The 22,439-nt window shown below is 42.3% G+C and overlaps 1 protein-coding gene across 18 annotated transcripts in view; it reads left to right on the forward strand.

Annotated features, from left to right (window-relative positions):
- Positions 1-780: 780 nt before the first annotated feature.
- Positions 781-22,439, forward strand: part of PCM1 (pericentriolar material 1) — a 123,658-nt gene continuing 101,999 nt past the window's right edge. For 3 of the 18 annotated variants that reach the window (XM_064272897.1, XM_064272902.1, XM_064272900.1), the window contains exons 1-7: positions 797-896; positions 2,791-2,861; positions 12,282-12,402; positions 14,060-14,305; positions 17,621-17,890; positions 18,605-18,775; positions 18,996-19,112. In XM_064272897.1, the coding sequence (XP_064128967.1) occupies positions 12,307-12,402; positions 14,060-14,305; positions 17,621-17,890; positions 18,605-18,775; positions 18,996-19,112 (900 nt within the window). In that variant the 5' untranslated portion in view covers positions 797-896; positions 2,791-2,861; positions 12,282-12,306. Of the gene's footprint in view, positions 897-1,453; positions 2,862-12,281; positions 12,403-14,059; positions 14,306-17,620; positions 17,891-18,604; positions 18,776-18,995; positions 19,113-21,118; positions 21,142-22,439 lie in introns of those variants that run through there. The other 15 variants (XM_064272891.1, XM_064272901.1, XR_010318668.1 and 12 more) reach the window with 11 other exon arrangements.

The following is a 22,439-nucleotide window of genomic DNA, read 5'->3' on the forward strand; positions in this document are numbered from 1 at the left end:
CAACTCACAGGGTCGCTGTGAGGGGCATCGGCTCCACGGCAACGGGTCTGGAATCCGCGGTGATGTTAATTATTAACGATATGCAGGGTTCCCGCACTGACTAGCTATGTGACCTCGGGGAAACTGCTCCAGCCTCGCGGGTTTATTTTCTCGCGTGTGAAGTCAGCGGGTTGGACTGGATTGTCTATACGGTTCCTTTTGCTCCCACCCCTTCGCGAGGGACGTGGGCGGTCAGGGAACAAAAGCTTCGGGGACTTTTCTCCTCCTTCCGGGCCCCGCCCGGTGCTAACACCCCCACGGAAAACAGCGCACCCCCGCGCTTTCCCAGGCGGCCAGGCCTCCTCAGGCCCGGTCAGTCCACTTCCGCTCAGGCCTCGCGCTCACGTAGCCGGCGCGGGTCGGCGCACAGCATGCTGGGATGTGTAGTCTTTCCCCTCGCGGAGCGGCGGCTCTGTCCCGGAGCCGAGCTGCATTCTGGGATATGTAGTCTCTGGGAGTTGGTTTGTGCAAGCCGCGCGCCGAGGTAAAAAGCCGAGGTGACGTCACAGACCCGGCGGGTCACGTGACCCCGGGCTCGCGCCCTGCTCGCACTGCGCGTCCCGGCCCGGCGAGCTCTCGCCCCGCGCCGCCGTTGCCGAGGAGACGGCGCACGTCTCCCCGCTCGTCGCCCCTCGGCCGTGCCCCCGCCCCTCTTCTCCCACCACAATGAGAGCCTAAGATGGCGGTGGCCGCGGCGGTTGGCGCTGCGCGCCTGGGCTAGAACAGGCGGCCATTGCGCCCCAGGCAGCCGGGGGGCGTGTGGACCTGGCCTGCTGCGGCCTCGGCGAGGACGCTGCGCGGCCGGTCGCGGGGCTGCCGGCTGTTCCGCGCTGGCCGGCGCGGCCCTTGGCTTCCAGGTAATGCCTGCGCGTCCCTGGCCCTTGGCAACCGAGGCGGCGCGGCGCCGGGCGGGCGAGCACCGGCGCTGGGACCCGGGCCGCGGGCCTGGCCTCGGCGCTGCTCCCTGCGCTCCTGGCTCGCGGAGCTGCGCACTCTCCAGGCCCGCCTGCGGGGACGGGACGCGCTGGCCGCCGCGGACCCCGCGCGCCTGCCCGCCCCCGTCTCCGGCCTGACGAGCGGCCGCCTGCGTCCTGGGGTCTCCGGGAACCCCTGCGGCTGGGGGCCGGGGTCGGGGTCGGGGCCGGGGCCGGGGTTGGGGTCGGGGCCGGGGCCGGGGTCGGGGTCGGGGTCTCGGGGTCGGTGGCGTCTCCAAGAATCCCTGCGGGTGGGGGACGGGGTCGGGGCCAGGCCTGGGGTCTCGGGGTCGGTGGCGTCTCCAGGAATCCCTGCGGCTGGGGGCCGGGGCCGGGGCCGGGGTCTCGGGGTCGGTGGCGGACCCCGGGCGCCTCCCCGCCCCTGTCTCCAGCCTGACGAGCGGCCGTCCTGCGTCCTGGGGTCTCGGGGTCGGTGGTGTCTCCAGGAACCCCTGCGGCTGGGGGACGGGGCCGGGGTCTTACGGGAGGAACCTTGGCGGCCCCGGGCCCTGCGCCCCTCCGCTCACCCCCGGCTGGGTTCTGGGAGGCTCCGGTGTCCGGAATCCTGGGTGGAGGAGGACAGCTGAGGGCCAACGCCGCGTTTAGCCTTTGGGTTGGCTGTGGGCCGCGGGATTTCGGCCGTCTCGGGGGTTCGTAGGAAGTGGGGCCGGCGGCGGCATTCCTCCTCCTGCCGTTGTCGGTGGGTGGCCTCCAGGCAGGGTCCCCGTAGGGTTTTCTAGGCTGTAGTCTTCATGAGGGGGGCAGATCGCCAGGTCTTTCTTCCGCGGGGCTGAGGCGCAGGTTCCAACCGCCAGCCTTTTGGTTCGCAGCCGAGCGCTTAAAGCATTGCGCCACCAGAGCCCCTTGATCCTGTCTGAGGGGTGGTTTCTACTTTCAATAGCGCTGCCCGCTTCTCTTCCCCACTAAGTATCCAGTTAGGGCCCAGGAGAGGGGCCGAGTAACGCTCTGGGCTTTGGGAGATTTCGCAGAAAGCCTTTGCAGATGGAAGGCGGCCCTTCTGAACTGTTCCTGCGCGGCCCGCTCGCTTCTCGGAGCTCCCTGTGGGGTGTCCCACGGGTGGGGTGTCGCACGGGTGGGGCGTCGCACGGGTGACCGGTCTTTTTTTGGCGCTGGAAGAAGCGGGCTTTCTGGGCGCCCCTGCGGCCCCCGCCCCGTAACCGCTTTCCAGACTCCGCCTTCTGGGGTTCTCTGGTTACCGAGTGGGTGTTAAGGCGCTTGGTGCACCTGCTCCTTTCTTTCCCTCACCTTACCCGTGGTGGAGGCCGCTGGAAACCATTACAGTAGTGAAGTTTTGAACTGAAGGTCACCCTGTGTTTGTGTTCTCGTCCAGTTGTTTTATTAGGAAGCGGCTAGTTTTTTTAAAAACAGTATTTTTTCATCATCGGGCGTACAAAGTCCTTGAATAGTCTTGAGAGGCAGGAAGTTAATGACTTGACCGATGAGAGGAATAAGCTTTGGCATTAAAAAAAAAAAAAAAAAAGCATCTTTAAATTATATTTCGAAGAAGATATTAAGATGTCATTTTGCTGTTTGGTGAGATCTTACAAGTTTGGGGGGTTTAAATGTTTACGAATATTACACTGCTTTCCACATGGCTTAATGTAACTGGAGTGTAAAATATTGTTAAATTGGGGTTTTTTTCTCTTGTATTGATTTTTTAAACATATTTTAGGTCATACATGTAGTATTTGTGTTTCTTACTTCATAGCATAAGTAAACCATTTACTAAAGTAGTTTTTTCTTTTTAAATCATAAGCAGGCAACAGCTTTGAAGTGTGGAGTGGGAAAGGAGCAGTGTGTGCTGTAAAAGCTCGTTTACTTCAACAGGTAACTTGACAGTATTAGATATGTTACTGTCTGTGTCGTAGTTGAAGACTTCATGGCGGAGACTAATCAAAAATACCAACGCGTGACTGAGGGATCTTTTGACTTCATTTTATGATTTTTTCCACAGTTTAATAGTTGAATAGAAGAAGCAGAAAAAGATAGTGAAAGTTATTCTGAGTGGAGTTGAAAGGATAGGGTGTCGTGGATGCAAGCAAAGCACTTTTGGAATGGCTTACTTGGGCTTGGGTTTGAGGAAGTAAGGGAGGATAGAAGGGATTGATGGACTCAGGGAGAGAGAAGTGATTAAGGAACTGAAAGTATTCAGGAGAGCCAAGAGCAGGTTTAGCAGAAATGGGGAACTGAGAGACGTGGAATGCAAAAAAAAAAAAATGATGATCCTAAGAGGTGTTTCAAAAGTTCAGGGTCTTGAACAAATTATTGTTCACAGTAAAAATACTGTTGGTCTAGAGAAGATGATAACAGCCATTGAAATTGAAGCCAGAATCTTGGTAAAATTACCACGAATGTACAAGTCATGAAAGCATGGAATGAAGTGAAGAGGGGAATCACAAGCCAGGTGTTAAGTTATCAAGAAAAGTACAACACCGTCTGGGGAGGATAGTAGCAAATGGTGCCCCAGATAGGGAGAGTGCTGTTTTTGATGGAAAGGTGAGGCATGAGTTAAATAGGAGTGGTCTGCAGATAGTGTTCTTTCTTCATGAAGGTGGGAAAGGAGGAGGAGTAGCATATTCTTTTAGAGAGAATTTATAAGGAAATGGTACTGGGGGGTGGCAAGGTGGGGGGATTGAGATTTTGTTGTAGCCAGAGAACTAGGAGGAATGTCTGGGAATGGAAGTTTGTTCGTGCTGCTCCAGAGGAACGGGATGGTAGGAGGGGCTGGGAGCATGGGATGAAGTGGCAGTGAAGATAGGGATTTGAGGTTGGTGGACGTAACCAGGCCTTACTGACTTGCCTAAAGAGATACATGTGAATAATGTTTAAGGAAATGATAGATTTTAGATGTAAATTGTAGGGAGGGAGGAGCCTTACCAAGTAGAATTCTGTGCATTGGGAGATTTATCGGCCTCAAGGTTCTCCCTTGCTTGTTTAAGAATATATGTAAAAAGATTTTGTTGGTGTGAAAATGTCCTAAGTAGCTGTACCGTTTCATAAACCTAATGGGATACGTAGGTCTCATCAAATTTTTGTTGATTCAACTTGGAATGCTAGGTTTTGTTAGAATCTATTTTTCCTCCTCCCCCCAATAGCTTAAAGAGTTTAGTTTGTTAATCTGGAGAGTCTAAAGGTTCTAGAAAATTAATAAAATTTTCAAATCGAAAGTGTTGTGGGAAAGATGAATGAACACATTTGTCTTGGAAGAAGTACAGCCAGGATGCTCCTTAGAAGCCAGGATGGCGAGACTTCACCCCGTGTACTTTGGACGTGTTATCAGAAGGGACCAGTCCCTAGAGACTGGTAAAGTTAGAGGGTCAGCGAAAAAGAGGAAGGCCCTCAACGAGATGGATTGACACAGTGGCTGCAATGATGTCCTCAAACAGCAACAATTGTGAGGACGAGGCAGAGCCAGGCAGTGTTTTGTTCTGTTGTACATGGGTTGCTGTGAGTTAGAAATGACTTGACAGCACCTAACAACAACAACAACAACAAAATGGGAAAGAGCCTATATGATTTTTAGATGCATGACTGTCTCAATTACAGAGGAGAAATTAAGAAATTCCTAAAATAAAACTTTGGTTAACCCACACTAAAGCGTTTTCTTCTGCTCAGTTTCCATTAAAAGCACTCAGTTGTACGTTGTGTTGAGGACTTCAGAATGGTGTCCTGGGAATTTGGTTGTTATAAAAGAAGTTCCTCAATTAATACAACTTTTTGAAAACTTAAACAGATAGACATAAAATACCAGCTTTTGTTATTTTGTGACTCGAAATAAATACTTAGGAAAAGAAAGTGTGTACTTGCTACGTTATTTGGATAATGAGTATTTCTGTAACCTTAATTGACATCTGCCAGTTGAAAATTAAAAGTATTTCCAGAGAAGGTTTGGTGTAACTTAGTGTTGGTTGAAAAGTAATATCTAAACTATAATAATTTAAGGAAAGTCATTTTTTTCTTTGCTTGATCAGTTAATCGCTTTGAATTTTTTTGTCTTGTATTCTTATTTTAAAGATAAACCTTAGTTATAGGTGGCCTCTTGGTGTCTACTACTCTGACGTGCTACGTAGACATACAATGCTTATTTATAGTAAGAATCCTACAACAGGATTTTCTCCAAAAAGATCAGTCATTGAAAGTAGCATACAAAATTGCCATGGTATTTTTGTACTTTTTATCTTTGTGAGATAAGGAAGCCCAATAAGGCTGTCAAAAATAGCTAAGTAAAACTTACAAATAGTAGTTTCATCTCAGTTCTGCAGGTCATAGCAGTTAGTATGGATCGAGGTGCCAGTTTAAAGAAGAATCCTAACGTTTGTCCTCGTCCGGGATGATCCACTTCCATCACTTCTACCTTTTGTTTCCCAGCGGCTTCAACCTGTTCGTCTCTTTGTCTCTCTGTTAAACCTGCCCGGCAGCATCCCAACGTGGATGAGTTCAGCGGACTGTTTGTACCGCGGCTGCTGAGCAGTATAAAGTACTGACATGAGTTAATGTTCTCTGGTCTCCCCGGGTTCTTAAGTGCTGCCCACGGTTGTCCTCTGTGTCCTCCTCCTCTCTAGTCTTTCAGGCACTGCCATCTCATCGCCAACGTGGTGAACACCCTTCCTACTTCACATCAGTTATGAACTCCCTCGGCTGCCTACTACCAAACCTGCTAGCCAGCCTACATCCAATTCCATGCTTTCCTCCTCTCGTTTCCATGAGAGAGGTGTTCCTCTGCTTCTCTAAAGTGAATCATTTTTCTTGTGCCCTGCGTCCCACCTAGTCCACTTTCTCAGAGACCACGCACTATAGGTTGGCTATGCCTCTTCTCCATCTTCAGAATTTCCCTCTAATGGCTCTTTCCCAACCAGTTTTAAACATGCTCAAGATATTTCTATCTTAAACAAGCTTTCTTTATGACACATTTCTGGTTGCTTCCTTTCATAGACTGGTTCCTTGAAAAAATTATGTCTTGCATGACTTCCTTTATTTTTTTCCCTTCCACTCACTCCTGTTCTACCCAGGAGTGTGTTTTCCATCCTGCTGAAATTGTTCTTACCGAGGTCATCAGTAACCTCTTTTTTTTTTTTTGTTAAAGCCAATGGATACTTCTCAGTCCTTTTATTATGTGACAGGGTAACGTTTGGCAGTTACCATACCCTCCTTGATACACTTTCCCCTTGTTTCTGGCACACTCCTTGTTCCCTCTTACCTTTCTTTACCTTCTCAGTGTCATTTTTCATCTGCCTCTCTGTCAGTATCAGTGCCCCTCACTCAGTCTTCTTGTCTTGCACTTTATCTTCTCCCTGGACCCCCGACCCACTTTAAGTACTGTTACAAATGGGTGACCTGCCAAGCTCCCCCAGCCCTGATTCTTTTTCAGAGAGCTAGGTTGGTGTTTATCCACTAGACAAATTCAGTTCAGTGTCCACAGGCACCTCAAACACAGCCTTCCAAAACTGAAACCATTATCTCCTTTCAACATCAAAAACCAGTTCCTTTTCTAATCACTTTGAGTGTATCAGCATCTACCTCTTTGCTCAAGCTAGAAACCCAGGATCCAGCTTCAGACTCCTCCTTCGCCCCTCACCTCCACGTCGTAACTGTCATGAAGTGCTGTAGATTCTGCACAGAAGTCTTGGCTGGACTGGTCTCTGTCTCTGCAGTTCCCGGTTTTGATGATTGAAAGTTACTGTAGTTCTAGGAATAGTTTATATTAACGTGTACAGAAAAAAAGTTGGGAGCACAGAGATCCTGTATTTTTTAATTGGTAGAGAAGTGGGTTTGAGAAAGAAGTGACTTGCCATTAAATTTTCCTACTTTGTGGAAAGATATTTACTCTCTTAGAGAAATCCACTGACTGTTGGTCCACATGTATATATTGCTTTAGCTTTCTACAGATAATTCCACTCCTGTATTAGCGTGCCTTTTAAACACATTTGGTATCATTATTAGGTTATAAAATAGTCTGTCTCATTGTTTGACAGTCGCAGTATAACAGTGGACAAAATTGTTTATTTTATAAACTTAATAGATAAAGTTTTAATTTGTAACTGATCAGGGTACAGTAGATGAATCCTGATAGAAAGGGAGAAAAATGTGGCACAGGACTTCAAATTCTCAAAGAACCCGGACTTACTGGACTCATTGAAACGGGGGAATCCCCAACCAAGACTCTTGCCCTGAGATACTCTTTAAACTTAAAACCAAGACTGTCCTCTGAAGTCACTTTTTAACTAAATAAGTTGCTCAGCAAGTGAAGAATGTCACCCTTGAGTACTGTGCTTTTTGGGAAAGTCCTCTCTGATACCCGAGGGACAGCAGGCACTGTGAAGCACAGAGGAGAGGGCTGAGGGTGGTAGGCCGGAGTTGCGGGGAGTGGGGCAGCCGCAGCAGAGACGATGGGAGCGTAGACACGATGCGGAGAGTGTACTAGCCGGTGTCGCTGAAAACCATGTTTAGAAATTGTCGAATGGGCACCTGTTTTACTGTGTGTACTTACCAAAGATACAATATAATATTTTTTTTAAAACTGTACTTAGTGAGCTTATAAAGAAGATTTAAGTTTTTCCCAAACTAATTTTAATGTACAGTTTTTATATTTTAGAAACTTAATTTGGTTGTCTTCAAAGTCATTGGCCTGTAAATCAGCACTTCGAGCATGTACTGGTTAGAACCCCTGCTGAGAATTTGCATTTCCACTTAGATATACTGAATCAGAATCTAAATTTTGACAAGATCCCTAGGTGATTCTTACATATAACTTCCTGGGAACTTGTTAGAAATGTACATTTTCGGTAGGGGTTCTAACCAGAGAAACTGGCTGGAAGGCCTGCTGTAAACAGGTCATCAAAACAAGGTCTGCGTTGGAAAACCCTGTGGAGTGCTGTTCCACTCGGACACACGTGAGGTTGCCAGGAGTCAGAATCGACTCGACAGCAACAGGTTTTATTTTGTAATATTACAAGTTATGTCAACTCATCTAGACAACAGTAGTTGCAAAGTATTTTATTTAAATGGATCATTTCAGCTCACTGGACGTACCTTTCTATGCGTATTGAATTTTTAAATAATTGTTATATAATTTCTGGCATAAAAATCATGTGAAGATATTGCTAAAAGTATGTGAGGAAAAAGGAAAAAATCACATTCCTGCTACTATAGGATTGCTTTCATACTAACATTGTAGTTCTTATATTAAAAATGTTTTTTGGATTATGTGTACAGTTTTTCATATTGTTTTCCTGTTTTATAAGTATTTTTTGATGTTAATAAAACACAAGGCCATATTGTCCAGCCTTCATAATTTTACATTTTGGAGGACACCCGTTGCCGTCGAGTCGATTCTGACTCGTAGCAACCCTGTAGGAGAAAGAGCTCCCTGTAGGGTTCCCAAGGCTGTAATCTTTACAGAAGCGAATGGCCACATCTTTCTCCCACAGAGCAGCTGGGTTTGAACCACCAACCTTTCTGGTTAGCAGCTGAGCCCTTAATAACTGTGCCACCAGGGCTCTTGTTTTGAAGGATGCTTAGTACATCCAAGGAAAAGTAGGACAGTTTGCTTAATAGCATACATCCTGTTTGACATTTAGTTAGTTTTCAATTTGGTGTGATTATGCCGTAAGCAACCTCCTTCATTATAGCTTTTCCCATATTTAAGGCTGTTTGCTTAGACCAGATGTCAAGAGGTAGAATTATTGGGTCAAAAAACCTGTTTTACCTCTTGATACAGTATTGTCCACACGCTTTCTGGGAGGGGTAGGCCAGTTAGCATTCTCACCACAGTGGATGAGTTCCGGCTTCCCTTTACTGTCATCAGGATTAGCTAATAAGTGACTTACATGAGATGTAACAAATTTAATAGCCTTTAATTTGCAGTTGGACTTTATTACTCACATTTTTATAATTTTACGTTTACTAATTTATTCTTTTGTAAATTGCCATTATGCTTATTTTTCTGGGGGTTTAAATTAAAAAAATTTTTTTTTATGAAGATATTAACCATATGCTTTATATTTCATTCACATATTTTCCCAGTTTGCTTTTTACGTATTAGCATAATGAGGGTAATTTATGTAATGAAATCTGATGAACTTAGTTTTTATTTGTTTGGCTTCTAAATTTAGTAAGTTCCCTGTCCTTGAAGTATATTCTGTTTGTTTGATTTTCTTTATCTACTTTTAATCTACTTGTTGTCTTGGTGTTACAGTGTAAGGCAGTTTTTCTCAGTTGGGAATGAGTTACAGTGCCCTGTGGCACTCATCACATACTGTGAACAAACTGTCTGGATTGGTAGCGCGGATGGACTATTCTTGGGAGACTTGTGAAAAAAGTCACTCACGGCATCTTTTGTATTCTGTTAGTGACATGAGTCGAAATCTACTTGATGGCAACGGGTTTGGTTTTTTTTTTTTTGGTTATTGACATGATGAATTAAGAAAGGCTGTTGTTGTTCTACATCTGTCTTTTTCAAAATTGCCAGCAATTACCCAGCAACTGAATAATCCTGCCTCGAGGAATTGTGAGGACTAAATGATACAGCACAGATCAAATATTTAACGTGGCAAGCAAAATAAATGTTAGTCGTGATTAATTTTTTTCATTGAATATATTTTGAGGATTTTTTATTGTTTTAAACACAATATTTGCCAATTCAACATTTTTCAAGTGTACAATTTGTTGTTAGGTGCTGTTGAGTCAGTTCTGACTTACAGTGACCCTGTGTACCACAGAACAAAAAACTGCCAGATCCTGTGCCATCCTCACCGTTGTTGCTAAGCTTGAATCTGTTGTCGCAGCCCCTGTGTCTGTCCATCTTGTTGAGGGTATTCTTTTTCACTGATGCTCTACCAAGTACAGTGTCCTTCTCCAGGGATTGGTCCCTCCTGGTAACATACAAAATAGGTGAGCTGAAGTCTCGCCATCCTCGCTTCCAAGGAACATTCTGGCTGTACTTCTTCCAAGATAGACTTGTTTGTTCTTCTGGCAGTCCACGGTGTACAGCTTATGATACCAATTACGTTACGGAATTTTCCTTTGGGGGCTTGTACTAATAGACATTCAGAGTGGTTGGGTATCTTGGACTACTTTTTAGTCCTACCTGTATTGCTACTTTTGCTTTTATTCTTCAGATATTATAATAATTTTTTTTTACTTGTTCATTCAGATGAATTTTAGAATTTTTTTGTCGAGTTCCAAAAATCTCAGTGGGATTTTTATTGGAATTAAGCCTATACATTTAGAAAAATTCATGAGTTTTAATATTTAGTCATCCCGTTAGGGATGATGGTATGTCTGCTTATTCAAATTTTCTTTCATATCGTTATATAGAGTTTAATATTTAATAGTGCTTCTTAACACAGGGCGAAATGCTTGTTATGTTATTCTTAGGTATTTTATATTTTCATTACTCTTAATAAGCAGCACCACCTTTTCCCCCGTTGTATTTCTAAGTGATTATTGGCGATATCTTGAAGTGCTCCAGATTTTTTAACGTATACACTTTAAGTATATGAGTTTTATATCTTCTCTGTTTTGTAGAACTTTCAAAACAATGCTAAATGGCTGATAAGTGGCATCCTTATTTTGGTCTTTATTTTAATAGGGATATTCTTCATGTTTTGTTTTAGGACTCATATTGGCTATTGGTTTAAAATATACTTTTCAGTTCTTTAGAAAATGTATATTGAAGTAATATGCTCATTAAAAATGTAAGAGTGTAAATATAACTAAGGAAGTTCAGATTTTCAAACCGAAAATAAGTGCTGAATTTTATCATATTACTTTTTATTTTGAGATGAAACTTAACCTGCTATCTAATCTTCTAACGTAACATACTGTTCTAATAGGTATTGTAGCATTAAAACATCCCTGGGGTAAATCCTACCTGGTTATGGCTGATAATCCTTTTAATGTTACCCTGTAGTGAATGGCATGAGTTAGGATTTTAGAATCAAAGCAACTTGGATTTGTAACCTTTTGTTGCCGTTTTTTAGCTGAATGACCATGACAAAATTAACTCCTTTGAATGTTAGTGTTATTGTTTATAAAATGAGAGACCTGCTGTAACCCAGGTGTCTAATGGCTTTCCCTGCTTCTTCAGATAAAATTATCTTAGCCTCTCCTCCTTCCTTCCCAGCCCCTCTGTGACCCTGCATAATTTCACACCCAGTGGAAATTTAAGGTCCTCCAAAGACTGTGGAGAAATCGCCTTTGCCCGTGATTGTCTCTGCTTCTGCATCTCTGCTTTCACCATTGCTGTTTCTGTCCCACTCAGGATTGAAATTGACCCCATTCCTTGATTTTTACATACACAAGCAAAAACCCACTTTTTTGGTGTGTAGGGAGGACTTCTAGGCTTGCTAGACTTTGTTCAAGATTTAGGGAAAGCTGCAAAGTAGCAACAATACAAATAATTTCAAACAGGACAGTAGGTATCACTGGAGCCCTGGTGGCACAGTGGCTAAGAGCTTGGCTGCTAACCAGAAGGGTGGCAGTTGGAATCCACCAGCCCCTTCCTGGAAATCCTGTGGGGTGGTTCAGCTCTGTCCTACAGAGTCACTCTGAGTCATAACCAGCTTGACAGCAACAGGTTTGGTTTGGTTTAAGGATCACTGTCCTTAAGATGTCTTTTGACGACTTCACTCTTGGGTTTTACCAGAGGACTTTTACTGCACCTGCTCTCAGCTGCGTACAATTCTGACGCACCTTCCGTCCTGTTCAGCTAGAACTTTCTATCTCATGCAGTTTTACCCTCTTTGAATTTTAGTACAAAAGTAATGCCCTGGCCTTTGCGGCATCACCTTTATCCCCAAAAGAAGTTCTTTAGTTGTTAATAACTTTTTTTTTCCTACCTCGTTACTCTGCCTTTTAGAGCTGTGTTGAATGAATTAAATAACCTTAAAGTGTACGGGCCAGTGCACACAGTGAGGCTTTCCTTATCCACCCTGTCACTCTAGCTACTTCATTTTGCTTTATTTAATTGAGGTCCTGTGCCCGAAGATATTTTTGAACTCTTCTGCCATTACTTTAAGCAAGTCAGTAATCCAGCTTGGTGTAGGCCTCTGTGTCATGGGCTCCCTTAACCATACTATGCCGACAGCAGCTGAATCTCCTTACCTGTGATGAGTGCTTGATGCTGCTGCTGTATAGCTCATAAAATCAGCTTCTAAGAGATTCCTTTATATTAAGCTTCATGGGGTGACTTAAAAATTGAACTTTGTTTAAATGTGTTAAAAGGCTTAGTTTTTACTTGTTTTTCAGAAAATTAATTGTTGAAAAAGCCAGTATGGCTACAGGAGGAGGCCCTTTTGAGGAAGGCATGAATGCCCCGGACTTAGCAAACTGGAGCAACGAGATTGTTGATGACCGGCTCAATAATATGGTATGATGCCTGATTATTGACAGTGTGTTGTTGGCTACCGATTTCAAAACTCAACTTTCCCCTGACTTAGCCAACTCTAACTTACCGAGACTCTGCGTAAACACATTTGTCCTTGCTGGCCAAAATGGTAAGAGACCTTAGGCTGTTAGTTATGTTAGATGATGGCACGTTGATTACAGGTAGCAGAAACAGCTTGATTAGTTTAAGCCAAAAAGGGAACTTTATTACAAGGATAGGAAGGTGTTTTATGGATACCCAGGTCAAGGAATACAGCTGGATTTTAGGATGGGACTGGATAAAGGAACTGAAAGTTGTCAAGAATTGCTTTTCACCACCTTGACTCTTCGCATCAGAGTGTTGCTGTTTAATACAACTTCCGTCTTCACAGACCAGCTTTCTCTCCTCCTCTGGTCCACATGGTGTATGTTGGTTGCCTCATCATTCTAAAATTTTTAGTTATGGCTGCAGTTATATACCAACTGATTATCTCTTAGTCCCAGTTTGAAAATTTAAACTATGACTATTCCAGTTTGGATTAGGTATCTTTTCCATCCATCTGTAGCCAGCTGTCTATAGCCTGGTGGCTAGTGGTTAAGAGCTGCAGCTGCTAACCAAAAGGTCGGCAGTTTGAATCCACTAGGTGCTTCTTGGAAACTCCATGGGGTAGTTCTTCTCTGTCCTGAAGGGTCACTATGAGTTGGAATCAACACAGTGGCAACAGGTTTAATTTTTTGTTGTTGTTGTTTATAGCCAGGGTGGGGTGGGATAAGTAGTACAGGAGGTTGGTAGGAACCATGGATTAGGGTGGAGGGACAGCTTTCAGAGGAAGGAGCTTGTTATAAATGAAAATATCCCAAAAGTTTGTTACTATAGTAATATTTAGAAGATTCTTCAAGTGTGAGTAAGGTAAGAATTTATAGACCTTCTAGCTGACTGAATTTGGTTTTGTGGGTATAACTAAATAAATGAAAATATTTTCTAATTAAAACATGAAGCATTTTTTGTCATTTCCTATTATATGTAGTCCTGTAAGTACGTTATTGTCTGCAAAAAAAAAAACTCCAGCATTTATTGCCTACTAAATTGTAGGTAGGCACTGTCTGGATGTTTCATGTGTGTTATTTTTAACCCTGTTTTAAACGTGGTACTATTTTAGAGATGAGGGAACCGAGACTATAGGAAGGAAAGTAAATTTCCGAGGGCCCCAGACTGAAGCCTGATTACTAATTACTTTGGAACCTAAATTGACTCTACATCTGTCCCCTTTTGTTATCATAATACTACCTTTAATCTAAGGGAGGCCACTGAAGGAATCTGCAATTTATTGTACAATTCAGTTTATAAGTAGTGAAGAAAACTATTTTGTCAAATGCTTTTGAAAATATTCAGGCTAACCGTAGGCTTGGGGATTCATGTTTGTTAGTGACTTAGGATAGAAAAGTAATCTGTTTTCTGAAAGATAGACTAAAAGAATTTAGATCTAATGAGGGAAAAAATGGGCGAGTAGAAGCAAATAGCTCTTTCTAAAACCATGTATTTATGGGGAAAATATTTTGCTGTTTTTAATTTTAAGATTCACAGATTTTTTTAGAGCACACTAAATTATTTTCCTGTTTTGGTAAAGGCCAGATTAACTTTCACTTTTACTTTTTTAAAGGACTGGAGTGGCCAGCAGAAGAAGGCAAATAGATCATCAGAAAAGAATAAGAAGAAGTTTGGTGTGGAAAGTGATAAGAGGGTAACTAACGAGATCTCCCCGGAGTCGTCACCAGGAGCCGGACGGCGAAGAGCCAAGACTCCACACACGTTCCCACACAGCAGATACGTGACTCAGGTGTCTGCCCCAGAGCAGGCAGAACTGGAGAGACTTAAACAGCGGATGAACTTCAGCGACTTAGATCAGGTTTGTGGGTTATTCTAAAAATCAAGCTGCGAGTTTGGGAAGTACTTGAGATGGATTAAATAATGTATCTTAAGAATAAGAAATTGAGTGGTTTATTTTGTTTTTTCTTTAGTTTTTGTACATATGAAAGAAATTGTATCAGTCGATCCATGGCCATGGTACTGTGTGCTTTGGAGGGAAAAGAAGCCTTATTTCTAAACTTGCTGAAGACAAGTTTTTATGGGTTCTTATTATGATGCTGTTTGACTCAGTGAAATGATTTTATCATGAAACTAAATTGTTCACGTTAGTAACTGAATAGTACTGTACTACCGGGTTTTTTTAAGCAAATTGAAAAATCTACGTTAGTGTATTTATCATTGGCCTGGGATTATCTCTAAGTTTAGAATGAAGCTCTGGTTTGCATTTATAATCACTGATATAAAGTTTATTACTAAAAGCAAGTAGAAACGATAACGAACTCTTCTCTTGACAAATATATTACGGTCAAATCTATATTTTGCAAAGATAAACAGATTTTCAAATATGCATGAAGGTGGACTCAAGTCTGGTATGCCGATGGTGATGACCATGTATCGCTTACTCGTCTGCTAATTATTGAAAACTTGCTCTGTGCCAGGCCCTGAGCCGAGGCCTTCCTCAGACGGTTCTTCATATGGAAGCGTCTTTATGCTGATGTTCATATTAAGTAGCACTGATTCACCCAGTCCAAAGCCTGTAAAAATGCTGTGAACAAGTAAGAGAATCAATATAACTGTGATCCATAGTTCTGGTACTTCATTTAGACTGATTATGTTCGTACCCAGGTTGTCAGGGGCAAGCTGTAGGCTCAGAAGCCTGCACAGTTTTCTGCACTTCAGACCAGCCAGGCTTTCCCTCTTTTTCTCATCCTCTGAGTCTAGGTCACAAGCTAAAAGCACTCTGTCCTTCATTAACTGCTAGTGCAGCCTTTCTCTGACCATCAGCCACCCAGAGCTGGGTCTACACAAATTGACTGTACTGTCAGCCCCTGGTCGTTCATTGCCCCTGTGGCTTCGTTAATGCTCTATAACAGCTCACAAAATTCACGGACTGTTGTTGTTAGGTGCTGTTGAGTCAGTTCTGACTCATAGTGACCCTGCGCATAACAAAATGAAACACTACCCGGTCCTGTGCCATCCTCACAATCGTTGCTGTGCTTGAGCCTGTTATTGCAGCCACTGTGTCAGTCTGTCTCATTGAGGGTCTTCCTCTTTTTTGCTGACCCTCTACGTTACCAAGTGTGATGTCCTTCTTTGGGGACTGGTATCTCCTGATATAACACGTCCAAAGTATGTGAGAAGTCATCTCACCATCCTTGCTTCTAAGGAGCACTCTGGTTGCACTTCTTCTAAGACAGATTTGTTCATTCTTTTAGGCAGTCCATGATACATTCGGTATTCTTTTACACCATAATTCAGAGACGTCAGTTCTTCTTCAGTTTTCTTTATTCATTGTCCAGCTTTCACATGCATGTGAGGCAGCTGAAAACTCTGTGACTTGGGTCAGATGCACCTTAGTCCTCAAGGTGACATCTTTGCTTTTTAACACTTTAAAGAGTTCTCTTGCAGCCGAGGCGGTGTCTTTCGATTTCTTGACTGCAGCTTCTATGGGTGTTGATTGTGGATCTAAGTAAAATGAAATCCTTGACATTCTCAATCTTTTTTCCCTTTATCATGATGTTGCTTATTGGTCTAGTTGTGAGGATTTTTGTTTTCTTTATATTGAGGTGTAATCCATTCTGAAAACCGCGGTCTTTGATCTTCATCAGTAAGTGCTTTAAATCCTCTTCACTTTCAGCGATGAAGGTTGTGTCATTTGCATAACGCAGGTTGTTAATGAGTCTTCACCAATCCTGATGCCCTGGTTTTCTTCATATATTCCAGCTTCTCAGATTATTTGCTCAGCATACAGATTGAATAGGTGTGGTGAAGGGTTACAACCCTGACACACGCCTTGCCTGACTTTAAATCATGCAGTATCCCCTTGTTCTGTTCGAACGACTCCCTCTTAATCCATGTACAGATTCCTCATGAGCATAACTGAGTGTTCTGGAATTCCCATTCTCAGAAATGTTATCCATAAATTGTTATGGTCCACATAGTCGAATGCCTTAGCATAGTCAGTAAAATGCAGGTAAACATCTTTCTGGTATTCTCTGCTTTCAGCAGGATCCATCTGACATCAGCAATAATATCCCTGGTTCCACATCCTCTTCTGAATCCGGCTTGAATTTCTGGCAGTTCCCTGTTGATACACTGCTGCAGCTGCTTTTGAATAATCTTCAGCAAAGTTTTGCTTGCATGTGATATTAATGATATTGTTTGGTAATTTCTGCATCTGGTTGGATCACCTTTCTTGGGAATAGGCATAAATATGAATCTCTTCCAGTCGGTTGGCCAGGAAGCTGTCTTCCAAATTTCTTGGCATAGATGATTGAGCTCTTCCAGCGCTGCAGCCGTTTGTTGAAACACCTCAGTTGATACTCCATCAGTTCCTAGAGCCTTGTTTTCCATCAATGCCTTCAGTGTGGCTTAGATTTCTTCCTTCAGTACTATCGATTCCTGATCATACGTTACTTCCTGAAATGGTTGAATGTCGACCAGTTCTTTCTGGTATAGTGACTCTGTATATTCCTTCCATCTTCTTTTCATGCTTCCTGTGTCGTTTAATATTACAGGTTATTACCTATACGTAAAGTTACCCATGTATTATAACGAGAAAGGATAAAAGTGAAGAGATGTATCAAGCAGTCTGGGGAGTGGGACCCGGCAGTAGGCTGCCATTGTCCCCTGGTACGTGCCACACCCTCTGGCTGCATGGAAGCCACCTGGAAGCCCTAGGGAGAGAGCTCCCAGGTCCGGAGTGCCCAAGTCCTTGGGACCTCAGTGAATATGCGTGTCCGGTATCTTAATGCCTCCTTATGTCGATCCAGTCAGTGAGTATGCGTGACTGACTGCATCGTGAGCCTTACCTTTCTGAGGCTAGTTTGCCAAGTGTGGGGCCTGCGTAGCCCCGACTTGGCTGGCTATTTTAGAAAGACAAAGAGCACCTTAATTCCACAAGCTGTTTTCTGAAAAGTGGTTATAAAATGCCAAATCTAGTTCTTTGTCCCACAAAGTGCTGATTGAAGTTATTTATTTTAGTAAGAGAATTTCGTAGATCTGAAGTTCTTTCAAATGTAGCAAAAAGCCGTTCGTGCGCATCTGAATGAATACCTGATGGTGAAACCGACTTAAGGATATTGGACTTGAAGTGTCTGACGTGCGTGGGATTTGGTTTCTCTTTCACATACAGAGAAGCATTGGGAGTGACTCTCAAGGGAGAGCAACAGCCGCCAACAACAAACGTCAGCTGAGTGAGAGCCGAAAGCCCTTCAACTTTCTGCCTATGCAGATTAACACGAACAAGAGCCAAGACGTTGCCCCAAGTCCTCAGAAGAGAGAAGCCGTCGGATCAGCACAGTGCAAGGAGTTGTTTGCTTCTGCCTTAAGTAACGACCTTTTGCAGAACTGTCAAGTGTCTGAAGAAGATGGGAGAGGAGAGCCCGCCATGGAGAGCAGCCAGGTGGTGACACTAGTGGGGGGGGGGTGGGTTCTTTTTTTGTTTTTTTGGTCTTGCTTTCACAAATCCCAAACTATAGAAAGCTAAGATTAAAAAACAAAAATTATAATGGGTTACCTACGTAGAAACCTTAGGGGAGGGTTAAAGTCCTCCTCCGACCTTTCTCGTTAAGTCACCAGATTTATTCAGGGTAAATTCCTTTTTTATCAGAAATCGTTGTAGAAATGGCACGTTCGGGTTAATTAAGGCTTCTGTTTATCTGACGTATCCTATATTGCCAATTTTTCATGAAGGAGTGAGGGCCAGTGTGATTAATAAATTGTGAAAATATTTTTAAACGGTGATACATTTTTGAAAGGGTTTTCAGAAGTATTTGCAAAACTTAAAATCATTTTTAAAGAAATACAGGACAGACATTAGAAACTCGTTTCAATAATATGTTTGGTTTGGTATGCAGGTCTATGAATAAAAATATTCAGGTAATCTAAAATTTTGAATTGTGTATTTAAATTGGTGGTAATTTGGAGTACTTAGTGTTGCCAATTATGTATTGATTAGTTGCTAAATTTTATTATATATACTCAGACAGAAAACCCAGAAGCATCCTTTGTTATTATCTTTGAAATACAAAATCTCCAGTTGTATTGGTGTGAATGAAGTAATTATGCTGTTTTACATATTTTGTACTTCGGTGCTTTTTTTTTTCCCTCTCTGCAGATTGTAAGCAGGCTTGTTCAAATTCGTGACTATATTACTAAGGCTAGTTCCATGAGGGAAGATCTTGTAGAAAAAAATGAAAGATCTGCTAACGTTGAGCGCCTGACTCATCTTATAGATCACCTTAAAGAACAAGAAAAGTCATACATGAGATTCCTCCAAAAAATCCTTGTAAGTTTTAGACCTTGTTAATGACATCCCGAGTCCTTGTGGCTGTGCACCAGTGTAGATAGCACACTGATGTATCGAGTCATAGTTGTTGTGTACCAGCGTGTGTATCATACTAGTGACATTCCGTTGCCACCCAGAGGAGTTTGCTTATTTTCATCCATTATAACATTTGATTGCCCTTTTTAATAGTTGTATGATTTATACCACTAAAATATTTCAGGCTAGAGAAAATGAGGAGGAGGCTGTTCGGACTGTAGAGTCAGCTGTGGGATCTGGCTCTGTGGCTGGGAGCACATCGCTACACATAGATGTGCGGTCTGAAGCTTCAGACACCACGGTAAGCGGACTTCCGGTAATTACACTACTGGAAATGAGGTCTCAGTTGTCTTCCCGTTTTTCAAGATGATGGTTTATGGGCCTTATGGAGTACTTAATGAAGAGTGTATTCTAGGGAAGAAACCCTCAAATTGTTAATGTTGTGTATATTCTTTTTAAATATGGAAGTTGAAAAGTTTTATTGATTAACATTAAAATTTAGTTTTAATGATTTGAAAATCTAGTCATTTCTGATCTTCCACTTATAGAAACATTGTTTTTCTACTCTGTTTTATTAAGCAGAGCTTTACTGATCTTAAGACAGGAAAGTTGAAATTTTTCAGAGATATATGAGCTGTTAAGTACAGACTCATTAAAGTTTGCTTAGCGTGTTATCTATTGGAAAAAGTCTCCAAGTTCATCTGCTGTTGAAGACTCATTTTAAATCTATTAGGGTTTTTCATTTCTCAGGCTGCGGTCTAGGAATCTGACAAAACCCAGTGACTGCAAAAATTGAGGTGCAAGACCAGAAAATGGGCAACATAGCATTTGCATTGTGACTTAATGCCAGTAAGAAAAACGCCAGAACTTCAGATTCTGCGGAATGAACTGTGTCAGAATGCCATCCTTGAGAGAAATAGCCAGGAATTTATGGAACTTTGGGTAAAGAGCTGTAAGATAAACTTAGTTCCAAGAATTTAGAAATAAGGTGGTGTTAGGGCTTATAAATGGCTTTAACAGATGCACCTGTTGCTGTGCACTGGTGAACTCAAAAAGCTGCCGCCAGTAAGGCATTCCTGGTCCCAGGACGGTAAGACCGTCTACGTGGTGTGTTCGAGATACGCTTCAAAACACCACTCTGCGTCAGGAGTTTGAGGGTTGGTTTCCTTTTAGTGCTGTGTTAACCTGTGTGTTTTCTTACCTGCCTGCTCTCTCTTCCCCGCCCTTCCTAATTTGAAGAAGAAATTTGAATTTTTTTCTCTGTCATTTTTACCAGGACGTACTCAGGGGGCTTCCTCTAAACCGTTTTTGAAGAATGGATTCAAATAATTTTCCTTTTTAAACTGATGCTGGGAGCGGTGTCTGTTTCACAGTTGATTGGGGGATGTGGGTAAAGGAATTCGGAGGTAGGGATGGGAAATGGTATGGTTGGTTATTATAATTGACATTAGCATCTAAAGTGTTCACTGTGATGAGAATTTCTTTCATAATGTGAAATTATGACATTGAAAGTGATTAATAGTATGTAGCAGGGTGAGTGTTGAAATACGCTTCAGCAGTCAGTAGCTGTGTGACTGGTCTAGTCCAGGGTTATTAGAGTAAGCAACACTGTAGCCTACAGACACTTAAAAGTCTAAGTTGACCGCCTCTTGGGTGGGTGGATTGATTAGAAACAAAAAGACAGACGGGTAGATTTTTGTGTTCGTTTACAAGGCTGGCTTGTATGTTAAACAGGAGTTTGTGTTCAGAGATTAATATGCTCCGCTATTTAATAAAGGAGGCATCTTTTAGTCTGAGAATTTGGCCGTGCATTGAGGGCAAACGAGGGAACTCAGCTTCACAGGAACACGTTTCAGGCGTTGACGTTACTACAAGTCCAAAAGGGAAAGGTGACAGACCTCCTTAGAGTGACACAGCACTGAGGCCTAATGGGAAAGTTAGCCGAAAACGTGGATTTCCCTCAAAGGTATACATCACAGTGTTAATTTAGGAAGTCTTTAAATGAGTACCTGTTTTGTTGGTATTTCCTCTTCCTCGTTTGCTTTTCTGTAGTTGCTTTTGATCTTAAATGTATATATATAAAAATAGAAATGTGGAATTATTACACTGTAATTTGCTTTAAGAAACGTTTTTTCAGTGTTTGTGTTTTTTCCTCCTTATATACCTCTTCGTGGGTTATATGTGAGAGCTCTTAATGTACGTTAACAGGATTTGAAACTTGATGTTTTCCTTTTTTTTTTTTTTTGCTATTGAGGACTCAGAATTTAACACAGCCTTGAACCTTGACCGTCAGTCAGTTGCCTTTTGTCTTTGATATTCATGTTTACGGGGTAAGATGACACTTTTTAATTTTAGTCTTATTTTATGTGATCATTTATTAAAGAAAAAAAAAAAATAGCAAGCCGGTGGCTCTCCTGTCTTAGTAAGAATGAAATACTTCTGTCCTGTCATTTGCTTAATTTTTTTTGCTCCTGTTGGAAACCACTTCCATTCTTGATTTGTTTTCTGGTGTTTTTTCTCCAGTGTTTGTTTTAAACGTTCTTTAGCTTTATACGATAACCACTTTTGTAGTTTTACTTAAAACAATTTGAATAAAAATAGCATTTGTAAAAGAGCTCCTATCCACTTGTCATGAACAAATTATTATTTTCAATGATTGAGTATTGACGAGACTAATTTCCTATGTTATTAGCAGTGTGTTTTCTAGGATTAGCCTTTTTTTCCTGTTGTGTCCATAGTTTATGTTTTCCTTTGGCAGTTATTTAAAAAATGACAAAACTTTTGAGGACTCTGGCAACGTTTTTTCTTTTTCCTTCTGTGCTCCCACAAGAGATTGAGGGTACACTTTGCAGTAGTTAAGTGGATCTTACTGTAGAGTGTTAAGCACAAGGTACCCCAGTTCAGCAGAGTAAATAAAGTAGCTGTTTATTTGAAAGCAAAACAACAACAAAAACAAACAGAACTAAACTAACGTCAGTGAAGAAGAGGACGTGAGTGTGAAGCACTGGAGGTTTTCTCTGGAACTTGTTCCCTAAGTCTCCTGATTAGAGATGATCGAAACTTAGTGGCTGATGATTACTGCAGCATAGTATTTTCAGTTCTTTTTTTTTTTTTTTTTAAGGTGTAATATTTACTTTTAAAAACCACTTTTCTGCTTTTAAGTTTCCTTGAATAACGTCCTTGTGAATAAATATTATTCTCTCTTGAACTTGCTTGGAGTTTATTCCAATTTGATTCTTTTCAATCTTTTGATTCCTAAGGTCACCCTGGTTAGCCCTGTTCAGTTCTCTATTCATAAAATGATTTTAACTTCTTAGAAAAATCTTGATTCCCACCGAGTGACTTTATTCTTTCTCTGCTGTGTAGCATCTTTTGCTCTCCCTACCCCACCTCCATCCAGCTTTTCCTTACAGTGGTTTCAAAACGTGTCTGTTAGAGGAGTAGGGAAAGAGCTGCAGCCTTACTGAGGGTCAGAGCTGAAAGCAGCCTTGTGATTGCAGCTAAATGTGAGGTGACTGATACTCAAGTCCATTGTGTGGATTATTTTACATAGCATTTTACATGATTTTACAAGAGAAAGCTTTGCATGACTACCTGTGCCCTCTGCATCCACCTTTTTCCCCACACC

This window comes from Loxodonta africana, chromosome 19 (assembly GCF_030014295.1).
Source record: "Loxodonta africana isolate mLoxAfr1 chromosome 19, mLoxAfr1.hap2, whole genome shotgun sequence".
NCBI classification, from domain to species: domain Eukaryota; kingdom Metazoa; phylum Chordata; class Mammalia; order Proboscidea; family Elephantidae; genus Loxodonta; species Loxodonta africana.